At 42.4% G+C, this 13,138-nt stretch overlaps 2 protein-coding genes across 10 annotated transcripts in view; both read right to left on the reverse strand.

The window, feature by feature from the left end:
• eps15l1b (epidermal growth factor receptor pathway substrate 15-like 1b) overlaps window positions 1–4,966 on the reverse strand; it is a 23,021-nt gene extending 18,055 nt beyond the window's left edge. For all 9 annotated transcript variants that reach the window (XM_081723410.1, XM_081723408.1, XM_081723412.1 and 6 more), the window contains exons 1-10: window positions 4,906–4,966; window positions 4,201–4,242; window positions 3,931–4,020; window positions 3,679–3,726; window positions 3,365–3,466; window positions 3,090–3,152; window positions 2,693–2,818; window positions 2,516–2,575; window positions 1,646–1,915; window positions 28–188 (exon numbers count right to left, since the gene is read on the reverse strand). In XM_081723410.1, coding sequence (XP_081579536.1) covers window positions 28–188; window positions 1,646–1,915; window positions 2,516–2,575; window positions 2,693–2,818; window positions 3,090–3,152; window positions 3,365–3,466; window positions 3,679–3,726; window positions 3,931–4,020; window positions 4,201–4,242; window positions 4,906–4,932 — 989 coding nt within the window. In that variant the 5' untranslated portion in view covers window positions 4,933–4,966. The remainder of the gene's footprint in view (window positions 1–27; window positions 189–1,645; window positions 1,916–2,515; window positions 2,576–2,692; window positions 2,819–3,089; window positions 3,153–3,364; window positions 3,467–3,678; window positions 3,727–3,930; window positions 4,021–4,200; window positions 4,243–4,905) is intronic.
• Window positions 4,967–6,356: 1,390 nt separating this feature from the next.
• Window positions 6,357–11,339, reverse strand: calr3b (calreticulin 3b). Its single transcript, XM_027023801.3, has 9 exons — window positions 11,144–11,339; window positions 10,331–10,432; window positions 9,875–10,078; window positions 9,651–9,745; window positions 9,234–9,443; window positions 8,475–8,588; window positions 8,128–8,271; window positions 7,921–8,013; window positions 6,357–7,743 (listed from the first exon to the last, which is right to left on the reverse strand). The coding sequence occupies exons 1-9, from the start codon at window positions 11,235–11,237 to the stop codon at window positions 7,537–7,539; spliced, it is 1,263 nt and encodes a 420-aa protein (XP_026879602.2). The 5' UTR covers window positions 11,238–11,339; the 3' UTR covers window positions 6,357–7,536.
• Window positions 11,340–13,138: the final 1,799 nt, after the last annotated feature.

The following is a 13,138-nucleotide window of genomic DNA, read 5'->3' on the forward strand; positions in this document are numbered from 1 at the left end:
GGAGTATGGGCCATGCTAGGGTCTCACCAGATGTGGGCCAGCACGTTCTGGGGGAGGCCCGAGTTCATAAAGATGTCTTTAACTTCACCTCCTCCTACCATGCCATCGAAATCAGAGTCGGCCAGCTCGAAGATATCCTCGTATTGAGCCCTGTCTTCCTGAGGCACTACCCAGTTTGCTGAGACAGGCTAAAAGAGACACACACAGGACCCAAAACATTTTTACCTTTCATTCAGCACTTATATTCATATTTCCTCATATTTAACTGACTCTCCTAGGTGCAGAACCTCTTGTAAATAAATCCCTCTGTATATAGTATTATACAGTATAAGCACCATTCTAATTTCCATATACATACACATAAATAGCCACATGGTTTCCCCCCCCCCACTGTCTGTTAAACGTGTTAGAGCTTACAGGGTAATTACACCTTTGCAAAGTCAAATTAACATAAGAACCACCTTATCTCACTGCAGTATAAATGCAAAAAACGTCAAGAGAGAACAGCACACAGGTACAAGTGAAAAATCTGGAAAACGGTCAGAAGGCCTTGAGGTGTCGCAACACTCTAGAAGGGGGCAACGAGAGCGGAATTTGAGGCCCAAGAGGAAAGCGGCTAGACCTGCTTGTCCAGCAGTGACTCAGTGCTGCCAGGGCGTGCATCCGTGGAACAGGAGGACGTGCTGTTTGGAAAGACACTCCTGCCTAACAGCAGCAACACTCACAGAAACCCTGGCCTATCAGCCGCTGCATGTTCCCAGACAGGCGGGTGACGGGGTCAATCGGTCACAGACAGACAGGGCCAATTGGTCGCTTTACGTTTACATCTAAAGAAACGATCACTCATTGACTCACTCACAATTCTCTACGTGGAAAATCTGAATATAGCTATGCTTGTGACAAATGGAAGGTTTTAACCATCTAATAACCTACATCAAATAAGAGACCAACCTTAAAAGGTTAGCAGGAAAAATACATTTTGCCAGAAATATACATAACTTGACAAAATTGTTACTATTTATGTATGTGGAAGTTGAAAGATAAGCCTTATGTCACCTCACTTCACACTGCCTAGCTCTCACCCATTTGCATTTCCAAAAGTGTATGTTTTACTTCTCCAGATCTATAAAGGATGACATGACTCTTCTCACAATGAATTATGATATACACCCATAAATACACCCATTCGCCTTCATTCCCGAGCTGGTGCATGTTAACCAGCCTGTTTGTAGTTACTGTGGCTGACCCCTACCCAAAACCCTGACAATTGCTAAGATCTGGTCAACATTTCAGCGAGCACTTTCCACTGTAAACAGATAATGCTGATAGGAATATATAAGGTTATGTGCTTTAAAAGGCACTTAATGTCATGCCTTAATCTTACAGCTAAATCCACTGAGTCATAGGGCAAGCGTTGCCTGATACTGGCAGCTTGTGATAGTTGCCATTGACGTGCCATGTCCTGAGTGGGCGGGAAGCTTTTCCCAGCAACCCAGTCATCTGTCATTAAGCACTTTAAATCACAAGTCTGTGTTTTCTAGGGATGGGTGTGCGCGCACGTGCAAGTGTGTGTGTATGTATATGTTTGTGCGTACATGTGTGTGAGCGTGCGTGCGTGTGTGTGTGCGCGCGTGTGCGTGTGTACCTGCAATGCTGGGCTGGCAGTGGGACTGGGAGTGGTGCTCCTGAAGGAGTTGGATGGTGAGATTCCGGAGGCGACGGTCAGGGGGCTCGAGCGGAGCGGAGCGGTGGACCGCAGGTTCTCTTTTAGCAGGAAGGGGCTAGAGGGCAGCACGGACACGGAGCCCGGCAAAGTGCCCCCGCTCTTCTTCCGCTTGGATGGAGGGATGAAGGAGGAGGGCAGGCCGGCAGGGACAGGCTCCTTCTCCCTGGCCCGGTACACGAGGTGCATGGCCTGGGGAGGGGGATAAACAACAAGTCCAAAGAAGCACTGGTGAATATTACTATTCACAGCATTAATTAATATTCACAAGCCACTCAGAAGTTGTAAAAAGGTCAAAAGCAAACTGACTTTGATGAAACTGGGATATAAGTGGGCAGTCCTTCTAAACTGTAGAAGGTTACATAGTGACAAAATAAATAAACTCCATTTTCATCAGTAACTATGATGCAATTAATAGACAATCATAATTCTACTCTTTCATATATGACTAATAAATTGAATTACAGCCTGTGACCTATTTAAACAAACGTTTTGAAGTGTGTGTCACATTTGTGACCTGACAAAGATTCATTTAAGACGGTAAAGTTGCTAGTTTCTAAATATTACTATGGCAACATGAAAGTGTGGGCATACTATGTATTTTTTTCTGGACAGACTGGTTTTGTATTTTTGTAATGTGCAATGTTTACTTTCTTTGTTAACATACCTTATACTTCATTAACATTACAATTTGTGGCTTGTTAATCGTAATTAGTTCAATGAACTCAATTAAGAGAATCATAATATTAGCATTGCCAGGTACACTCCATCTTTTTAACAAAGAGAGCTCACCACCGCAAACTCCTCCTTGTCCAAATGTCCATCTTTATCAATATCACTGAGATCCCAAATCTACAAGCAATGAAAATAAACATGTGATGCACTCTTTACATCTGCCAAATAAATGCCTTATCACCAAATCTTGCTGCCAAAAACCACTAAAAAACAAATGTCGGACAGTGCACTTGCCTTGCCAAGCACATCCAGGGGTAGGTTAGAATTGATGAGGACTGGCTTCACCTTATCTCCTGAAAGAAGGCCATTGACTGGTGAGAGACTCTCAAATATGCCATCATACTTGGCTTTGTCATCAACCTACAGTCATAGAGGAGAGAGAGAGAGAGAGAGAGAAAGAGAGAGAGATAGAGAGATAGAGAGAGAGAGAGAGAGAGAGAGAGAGAGAGAGGCAAACACAAAGTCTGCGTCTTTGGAAGCAGCAATGCTGGACACTACGAAACAGCAACAGTGCAATTCTCAATGAAAATTTAAACTCACCTTCTGATACAAGGAACTCATGTAGTGCCCAGGTGAAAACCAGGTGAGAGCCAGGCTTTAAGGCCTGTATTTTCACAAATAACGCTCTTACCTTCAGTGCCCAACTGGGGTCACTTGGAGCTGCTGCTACGAGAGATGGGCTGGCTGTGTCTCGCTGTGAAACACATGTGATGCCATTATAGCAAAATGCCTTTAAGGGGAAGTATAGTAGGTTAATAACTAAGACTTACTAGGTGTTCATTCAGTCAAATGTGACTGTTCATTTGGTACCAATTTCACTTTAATAACCACCTCAACTAGTCCTCTAGGCTGAATTATAAGGTCATTTTCTGTTCGATACAATGTGAAACCTTAGGAAGCACTTACAAATTTAGGGGCAGGTACCGACATGGACTGGGTGATATTGTTGGGGCTGACGTCATTGCCGCTCTGTGCTGAAGCCACCAGCCTCAGGGCAATGAAGAAACCCTATGAAGACAGATTGAAGTTATAGTAACCAACCACAAAAAAAAAAAAAAAAAAAAAAAAAAAAAAAAAAAAAGGGGGGGGGGGTGAGATGTAGTTGATGCAAAATGAATGAAAAAAAAGAAAGAGAGAGAAGAAAAGACAAAACAGTCTGAAGAAAAGTAGCTGAACCCAGCATTATCCAGGAGATCAGAAGAAACAATGGGTGCATTTACTCGCTTGTCCAAGTAGCCCTTTCGTTCCGGATCTGACAAATCCCAGATCTAAAGGAAGAGAACACCAGACAATACATTTCAGTCTGAAATTTTCTCAGGACCGAATGACCGATCCCAACTTGTTGATAAATCAGCAACTACAGAATAAACTCCTGTTACAATACTATTGAATAACAGCAGAACTCCTGCATTAGGTTAAGCCTATTGCATATTTCCACATGTAGAGGCTGATGGATCCTGGGTTTCTCTGACCTTGCTCAGAGTGCTGTCTGACAGTCCAGACTTCTTCAAGAACTGGGCTGCTTCAGCTGCCCCAACTTTCCCCGTGTTTCCTGGGTCCACCTGCACCGACCAAGCAAAACGTAATTAAACACCATCATAAGCCACAAGCGGACAGCGCATGGGCTTCTCGCTAGTTCTGTGCATATTTACAAATGTTTTGAATAGAAATGCATCATCAAATGCAGTATCCGGGCCTTCTAGCTTGACAGCAGAGAAGAGCAAGGAGGCATGTGGCCTTACCTGTCTGTAAAAGTTTTCGTATGCAGGGTTTGCACTTGATATCTGCAGAAATACAGAAGGGTACTTCAATAAATGAAAGACAGGTCAACACCTACAATACACCAACCAGCCCTGTCAGAAATGAAATGGTTTTTTAACGGCAGCAGAAAAGTTTTTACAGAAAAAAAAAAATCTATACCTTCATCTGCTAACGCGAGCAAAAATATGACATGTTAAAAGTCTAATTTTATTTTCCCATAACGACAGAGAAAGTGCAGGAGAACATGGTCGGTAATGAAATCCCTGCTCCACAGACACCTGTCAACGACAAGCGTCTATGTCAAGAGCAGACGGTATACAAGGTGTTCAAACCGAGGTTCAAAACGAAGTAAAAAAAAAACAAAAAAAAAACAATCAATCATTTTGAGCATATTAATTATGGCTATGGTTGAAACGGCCGTAAAACAACAGACATTATCGTTACAGTTTCTTCCTTTCTCAGCTGTAAAGTGAGTTAACCCAACCAGCTAGTGACAACTCAGCTTGACAAGGCTAGCCAGCTAGCTACTTTATTTCTGGCTCTGATAACCCAATACGTTGTGAAGAATGCTTAGCCATAAAAAGAAATATTCGCGGAGTGAGCGCACATAAAACGTAACCACACCGAAAGCCACAAACCAATGCAGACAAGCAAGCAAACGAAACTTTCAAAAACATTAACCCTACTTGAGTAAGGGACATGAGCGCCGCCATATTTCCTGCTTATGTCCGCGTGCACAGAGTACGCTTCTTGAACGCGCACCGAAGGTGTTCATACAAGTATTTTTGTATATTAATGTTCATTATTTCATTTCTTTTTTGTTGTTGTTGCTTTAATTTGGTATTAGCGAGCACGTAAGCTTGCATGTTACGATTCCAGCAGTAAGGTCAGGAGGTTGTTTTATTCCTTGTATTATTACTGCCATAAAGATTAGATGAATGCGCGGAGATTGCTTGTAAATTACAAGAATTTGGCATCGTTGTAATTTAGAGGCACTTTAGAGTAGGAATAAGTTATTTTTACCATCAAAAAGAAGCAAAATATATGCACGAAAGTGACTTTTTATTTTTACTTTTTTTTTCTATAAAGTGCAGCTCACAAAAGACGGAGAACCTAATTTATTTGTGGTCCTCAAGTGAACCATTTTGTGCTACATATGGAGACGGACTTGTTTTAAACAGAAACATCCAGGCGTCGGTGTAATGGTTGTTTCATAACGGGAAGAATCATTGAGAAAATGACAACTTTAACCGTTGCCTAAATCGCTTTATTGATATCGTTTAAAATGTCTCCATCTTGTGGAATAGGTCTGGAAGGGTACGCTGTCTCGCTCACACACACACATTCTGTAATTATTTTAAGTTTAAACTGCCTCTTAGTTTTTACTTTCGCAATAGTGATCAGAACCGGGGGGTTGAGAGAAAAGCGTTTCTGGTGGTGAAGTTACAGCAGTGAAATTCCATTTTGTCAAACATCCAGTAGGCATATCAATCTTTCTTAATTGCAATCATAAGCAAACAGTTGTGGTTGGTCATGGAATCGTGATGCGATGCTTAGCACAGTCTTACTCGATCATTTCACATGACAAACTTTGCTATGAATATACTTCCATCACTGTCTCTCTCACACACACTTTTGTTCGGTGTTTTCATTGTGAATGAGAGCAACTTTTACAAGGATGCAGTACTGGAGTCAAATCGAGCCAGGATTGGATTTCATCCTTCAGGCAGAATTTCTTGCTTTTTAAATTGAGGCGCTTTTTTTCCCCCTTTAAGAAATCATGGAAGGTACCAATGAAAATGAATATAATGCTGCCATGAAACTCTCACATTCAAAAAGTGTGCACTGAAGAAGCCCAGACAGTAAATACCACACTGAAATGTGACCGACTGATTTAAGTGTTTAGAAGCAGATCATGTATTGTTTATGTCTTTGCACACATTGTGCAACACTGAACCCAGGCAAAGTATTTAATTTCTGTTGTAGACATTTGCACAATGGATAACAATTAAAATAATAATAATAAAATAAAAACACACACACACACACACACCACACTTTGAAAAGTCACTGACATAACAGCATCAACTGTTAGCATCTGACCCATTACACAAACATACACAGCTCAACTCAGAAATCATTAATAAATTCTTTTATTAAAATTTAGCATTAATTGCAATGCACTGACAAGAACTGAGCCACGTTTCCTAAGAGTACCGTAGCATAAAAGTCCTCTTTGCTAGAGGACTGAGTGACGCCAGCGCTGAAATTTTTCCGCAATCTTTGTGCTGAGGCACTTTTTTGGAAGCCACACCCTGATTTGTAAGCAGGGCTACTTCAAATCAAGACAAGTCCATTCTGGGCATGTTGGTCACCATGTTCACAGTGTGTAAAGAAAAAACAAAGTTCCTTTGGAAGAAAAAAAATGGTATTCAGTATACATAGTTACATAAAAAAAAATGTAAAATGCACTGAACAGATGAGTTTGCAGATAGTCTGTGTGACGTTTTACTCAATTTACACACCAGATGTTGAATAAATAGAACTGGAACAACTGAGTCTCAATTTAGTTGGAGACAAAAAACAAAACAAAAAAACCCCAACCCAAAGTCAGTGCTTGAAGAGGGAAAAATGACAGAAGGCAGGAATTACTTACTGGCAACAGTACATCCAGCTGTTATTTGAAACTCAAACGTGACAAATCTCAAATCATGTGACTGGGAGGGTAATAACATTCGTTCATTGCATAGCTCATAAAACCCACAACGCAGACAGCTCATCTTCCTTCTTCCTCTTTGTGAGCCACGTCATGGCCAGGAGCATTACGAGCTGGCATTTAACCAGTAACGTCAACGTACTTATTGCAGCGTCAAACTTCAAAAGATTCAGGACTTGCTTGTTGATGAAGGGCATACCCATCATGCAATAAGAAGCACGTGCTACCTTATGGTTAGGCAGCGCTGCAGGGCAAAGTAACCGGACCTGCTGTAACCAACAGGTTTTAGTAGCTGTTTGTGTGTGTGGGGTTTTTGTTAGATTTTTTTTGTTTTTCCTCTTTTGATGAGGCAACAGGAAAATGTATGACCCCCCCCACCCACCCATCTGGCAATTCTTCATCACACCCCCTACCAAACAACCCAAAAAAAAAAATCTATTTCTAGGATTTCTAAGTTTCAGACCCATTATTCTCCCTTCTGTCCATACAAACCAAACCAACCAGAAGAGAGTTACAGTCCAAACAGGATCAAACCTCCCCCCCCTCCCAAATGGCTGCCATACAGCAGTTGGTGACTGCATCTCAGATGTACTCATGAGCTTTACAGCTCATCTTTGGGGTGGGACTCATCATCCTCTCCCTCAGAGTCTGCCTCCTCAGTTGTCTCCTCTTCCCCCTCCTCTTCCTCCTCATCATCATCATCGTCATCATCATCCTCCTCCACCGCCGTGTCCTGCTCCTTATTCTTTTCCTCTTCCTCTTTGCGTTTCTTTTCATCTTGTTCTTCCTTCATTTTCTTCTCTGGACCCTGCCGAGCAAGAGATAGCAAGAGACTAAAATGTCTAAGGCAAAATGCATTGGTGCGACTGAGACAAGGGACAATGATCTGAACAAACTCAGCAGAAGGTCATGGACCCTGAAGAGGCATTAGCACTGGCACAGATTTGCAGATATTCTGAAAGTCAAAAAGGTACATAGTCCTCACTTTAGTAACTCCCCAGGTCTCATTTCCAAACTCCTCTGCTGTTTTCACATCATCTGTGATCAGGAAGTTGTCAAAAATGGTACCAGACTTGACCTGGTAGAAACATGAAGGGGGTTATCTTGACATGCATGTTTTGCATCTCTAATCCAACGGCGGCTAAAGTTATTCTGCTACTTGCCAAGACAGAACAGGGACACACACACACACCTGCCACAGATCCAGGCCGAGGACTCCGATGTTGTCATACTTGTAAATCTGTGTGTCGGCGCTGTACTCAGGGTTGTCGATCTCAGGGTGCACCCACACACCTTTGTAGTTGGGGTTATCAATCTGCTTGGGCTTCCATTCTCCCTGCAAAGGCAAAAGGATGGGAAACATTTGGTGGGTTGTGCCGATAAAGCTACAGTCCAAATATCCCACCAAATCACATTACACTCAGGGACAAGTTGGGGGACGTTGGCGGAGTGATTTTAAAACGCCAGTTTGCATGCCTTAACCAAGCCAAGGGAACTAGGGGAAAGTAAGGGCACTGGAAGTTCCCTGCTGTTCCATACCTTGTACTCTGGGTTGGGGATCATGGGAGGCTCCCATTCACCGTCCATGTCCTCGTCCCAGTCTTCAGGCTTCTTGGCGTCGGGATCTGGAATGTTCTCGGGCTTGTCCCAGTCCTGAAGAAGAGAAAAAAGACAACTTTTACATGTAGCCATTTGTTTGTCAAATGAACCACACTCTACAGGTCACACAATGTGTGCACACTTTGGAAGTCACTCTGGATAAGAATATCCATTAATTCATTATAAATAAGCTAATGTGCATTTGAAAAACTTTCAGTAGATACAAGTAGGATATTATCTCTTGATAGTTCAGTGTGCTACATACAATAAAATTCGGGGGGAATGGAATGGAAAATGGGGTCTTACTGTTCTGCTTAACTGAACTTCTCAATCAAGTCAAGTAGGGACCAACCCGTCTAGCCCCCCTGACCCTCAGAGAGAAGGGACTAACCCAGATATGACTGGACACATCTCACTTTGTACCTTTTCCTTCACTTGGACTTTCTTTAATAAATTCACATCCACATTTTAGTACATAATGGAACAGATAGCCAGTTGCCAGTTACTTGCCAACTCTGTGGTGCATCTTAAGATGTTTACACAGCATACACAATATCCAATGCCCTGCTTAATTTCACAAAGTAACACAAACATAACCGGACTGAGGCTGCAATTGGTTGATGCAAGTCACCACAAGTGTGATTTTCAAACCACAGTGGAAACATGACGAGTGAAAGGGCAGAATCACTGGGGTCAGACCTCTGGCTTGGTATCTGTCTCATCGGCGATCTTAGCACGATCATCCCAGTCCTCTGGCTTCTTGGCCTCAGGGTCCTTGATCTTCTTTGGGGGCAGCAAATCCCAGTCCTCCTCCAGGGAACCAGACTCCACCTTCTCATTGTCGATCTTCACCTCGTACGTCTGGTCTGGATTCAGGATCAGCGTGTACAGGTGGGTCAGCTCGTCGTCCTGGTGGAAACGAGATCAGATACTGTGATTAGACACCTGCATGAGGAAAGGCCTCATTAGCGAAACAAACTGGTCCGACATCGCACTCTGCTAATGTTAATGTCTTTTTTAAATAAAAGAATGTACTTTTTAAAAAGACATACCGACAGCCATTTTTAAAATCAAAGTGCTAGTTGCATAATTTTACCAAAATGAACATGCACTTACTTTGCACTTGATGTCCTTCTTGATGAGGTGGTTCTTGCCTTTGTAGTTGAAGATGACGTGAACTTTCTTGGTGCTGTAGCCACAAATATCTGGCCCTGTAGAAACAATTAGCCAACTGTGTCAAAAAAAAGGTCCTCTACCAGTCTCCCTTCCAGAGCACTAGTCATAAAAACCCTCCTTGCTGTTACCAAAGCTCTTCTCCAGCCCCTACCCTCAGAACCTACCGAACATAATGTAGTACTGTGAGTCGCCATGCATGTTGGTCTGGTCGAGGTCGGCAGGGAAGAGCTTGATGTAGCCGCCACCACAGTCAATCTTCTGCTCGTGTTTGACTGTGAACTGGATGACCAGGGACTTCCCCTCATTGCTGAAGGGCTCGAATCGGGCGGACGTGGCGTAGAAGCGAGCGTCCTGGCTGGTCTGCAGGCCTAAAACGGAAAACAAAAGTGGAAAGAACATCCATTTTAAAAGGTGTGCACCTGCAGATCACACCATGACAGCCCTAGAGGGCTGGAGCATTACAGTTTAGTGTCCTGACAGCTCTTGCATACCAAGGAGTGGACAGTTACCAGACTCATTTGTTTGTGCTTTTAGGAACACAGCGAAAAACAAACTGTGGTGGTTTAAACAAGAGATCAATACCATTGGTCTACATAGCAGATAATCAAAAGCAGAACAACCTTTGTCTGTCTCAGCATCACCATAGAAGTTTCCAGAAGTAAGTTTGAGCTGCCCATAGTCGGACTTGTGCTCGGAGTTCACCCACCGACTCTTCCATGCATCTGGAACAGAAGGTTGAAAAGTGATCCAAGACAGAGCATGGCTGAAATCAGACAGTCAGACAAGGTTATTAATGGGTTCGATAATAAGTAGAATATGACCACCGTATCCGAATAACTCAGTATTACATACATGACAAAGCTTATAATATTGAACCTTGACTAAACCACTAAAACCCAAATTAGGACGCCAAATAATGCAGGTCATTCCACATTCCATCCACGATTTAAAGGAAACACCAGGACACTTCCTGCTGTCCTGCCTGCGGTGACACAGCTGCGTGGTTCCTGCTTCGCCAGCCTCCTTCAACAAGCGTTTCATTGCACGCTACACCGATTCTTTCAAATGTTTTACTTTCGTTTTGTACCAGAAGTCCCGTTTGCCTAGTTTCGTTACACTTTTTTTCTGAGTTTATTTAATGCATAAGAAGTACCTCAGCTGGTGAAATGTCTCATGAGACATTTTATGCAAGTGTTACTCCGTTTGAAAACCATCAACGAAAAAAGACATTTGCAAAAGGCCATATATCGACTGGTTAAAGGATCTGGCCAAATCTGCCTAACCGTAGACTGCCAAAAAGCAACAAAACCTGGAGTATCGCTACCACGTTACCAGTTGGATGTTTTAACTACACTATATCTACTGAAGCTGACGACACCAACCACATTTTTAGCGAATTTCTCCTCGGGTGGAACGAATGTCAGCCAACTTACCTCCATCGAGGAATTGCTCTTTAAAGTAAACAGTGGCCTCGACAAAACATGTCAAGAGAACGACCGAAAATATAAGCAAAACGAAGTTTCGCATTTTTAGTTAATTATTTGCGAAATTGCACCGGTCTTCGTTCTTGTCTCTCGCCTCCAGCGCTTTGTACACCTAAGCCAGACCTTGTGAGGTCTCTCGGTGCTTTCAGAGCAGCATGGGTGAACAGATGGCTGTCTCTGATTGGCTCATACGCCGACGAACAGACCAATCAAAGGAGCCCACGAAGTGCATGGCTCGCCTCCGCCGGATATGGGCCCGCCCCTCCAGAGGTTCCTGAGTCAGTTCGCCCAATTAACTACACATTGACTAATAAATAAAATAAAAGTAAGGCTGATTTCCAACTGAACGTCTCCAGTTCTGTGTACTTTAAAAAATCGGACAAAAGAAATGCTTCCTTTCTGGTCGGCTGTGCGTAGTTGAGCATGTAGGCCTATAATTTATTGTTCAAAACAAATTCAGGTACGCAGGTTTTGCGGTTGAAACGCTGAAACAAAGGTGTATGTTTTCTTGTGGTTATGTGATAATGTACGGCTTTAGATCTTTCATGTTGCGCATAAATTAGCAGAATGATTGTACTATATTTATACACTGGGAAACATCAGAAACGCTATTGACCAGCATTTTCTGCCAAGTAACGTATAAAAAAAAAAAAAATTCTAGTTTAGACCTTTCTTTAGATTTGTTTTAATGTTGGTGATTGAAAATAAAGACCGTCGTTTTTTGGGCAAAACAAATATGATATAGCCAGAATACTTAATTTTGGTACTGCTTCTAGACAGAAACTGCAGGCTTGCCAAAAAAAAAAAAAAAAAAAAAGAGACTCAACGCATATGTTTTGGCTTGCTACGAACTTCACCGCTGCAGTGCCGCGTTAGTGAATCTGGGGTGAGACTAATGTACTCCAGCTATCCTCACTCCGAATCAGGTAAAGCAACGCTCATCTTAACGCTGATCTACGTTAATTATCTACGCTGGATCAAAAAAACTACTTAAATGCAGTGCAGAGAGCCTCCGAAACTAACGCGACACACTCATGTAACCTTCTGTTAGAAAAATAGCGCCTTTTCACTTGTCCATCTCTAGATGTCGTCGTAACGGCATTACTAACGTTGGTCATGTGTGTAAAGCTCGATGTTTATTCGGGTCATTAAAAAGTTGATATTATTATGCAATACCTACGAGTGTGGATGCAATTACATTTATCGATCTATAATCTGCACCAAGACACGTTGAGTAAATAATTGTGGCAATGGTAAATGTAAACTCTTTCATCTGATTACAAGACAAATAAAGAGCAAAAAAGAAGATAATGGAAAATTGTTAAGCTTTTTTTTCGATTAGCTTTGACCTCGGGGTTGCAAGATATTTTAGGTTATTCGAACAATGTTCCATAAAAGAACAAACCAGAAATGAAGAAAGGAAGAGAAATTCAAACAACAGAGGTCACAGACCAATCACTTAGTGTTATGTGAAGAAGCTGTGAGGTAGAACTGACTTAATTGCGTTCGTTTCCCCGGTACAGTTATACACATATGAACATGTTTATCATATATGCCAGGATATTAGATGCTACATAAACGTCTACCTAACCTTTCCCCTCCGGTTAACCGTACTTGCCACAACAACAGATATACTAAATCAGAGACCATCACATCACAGGATTTTCACCAGGGTTGTCATGTAGGCACCTTCCTTCTCCGTTGTTTTGTTGAATTAAGCCTATGATACTACCGAAGGCTCAACAGCGGGACCTGGCAACCCAGATCCGCCCCCTTATGTCCCACTGGAGGTTTATTCCACAACTGATACAATAGTGGCCTCCCCAGTGACTAATGCCGTATCAAGCCACACTGGCACTATTGTCACTATAGACCATAGCCTCCTAACGAGCAAGTCAAGCGTAAAAAGAACTGAGTTTGTGTGATAATAATTACGTGATCAGC

This window comes from Electrophorus electricus, chromosome 11 (genome assembly GCF_041902795.1).
Source record: "Electrophorus electricus isolate QZ-2024a chromosome 11, ASM4190279v1, whole genome shotgun sequence".
NCBI lineage: Eukaryota > Metazoa > Chordata > Actinopteri > Gymnotiformes > Gymnotidae > Electrophorus > Electrophorus electricus.

What these genes read in the sequence shown, in the direction of transcription:
- calr3b (XM_027023801.3), bottom strand. Translation starts at nt 11,237, where the DNA reads ATGCGAAACTTCGTTTTGCTTATATTTTCGGTCGTTCTCTTGACATGT. An exon ending in ACAGTACTACATTATGTTCG is followed by an intron (nt 9,746 to 9,874) that starts GTAGGTTCTGAG and finishes TTGTTTCTACAG; the next exon opens with GGCCAGATATTTGTGGCTAC. An exon ending in TCGGCCTGGATCTGTGGCAG is followed by an intron (nt 8,014 to 8,127) that starts GTGTGTGTGTGT and finishes TGTTTCTACCAG; the next exon opens with GTCAAGTCTGGTACCATTTT.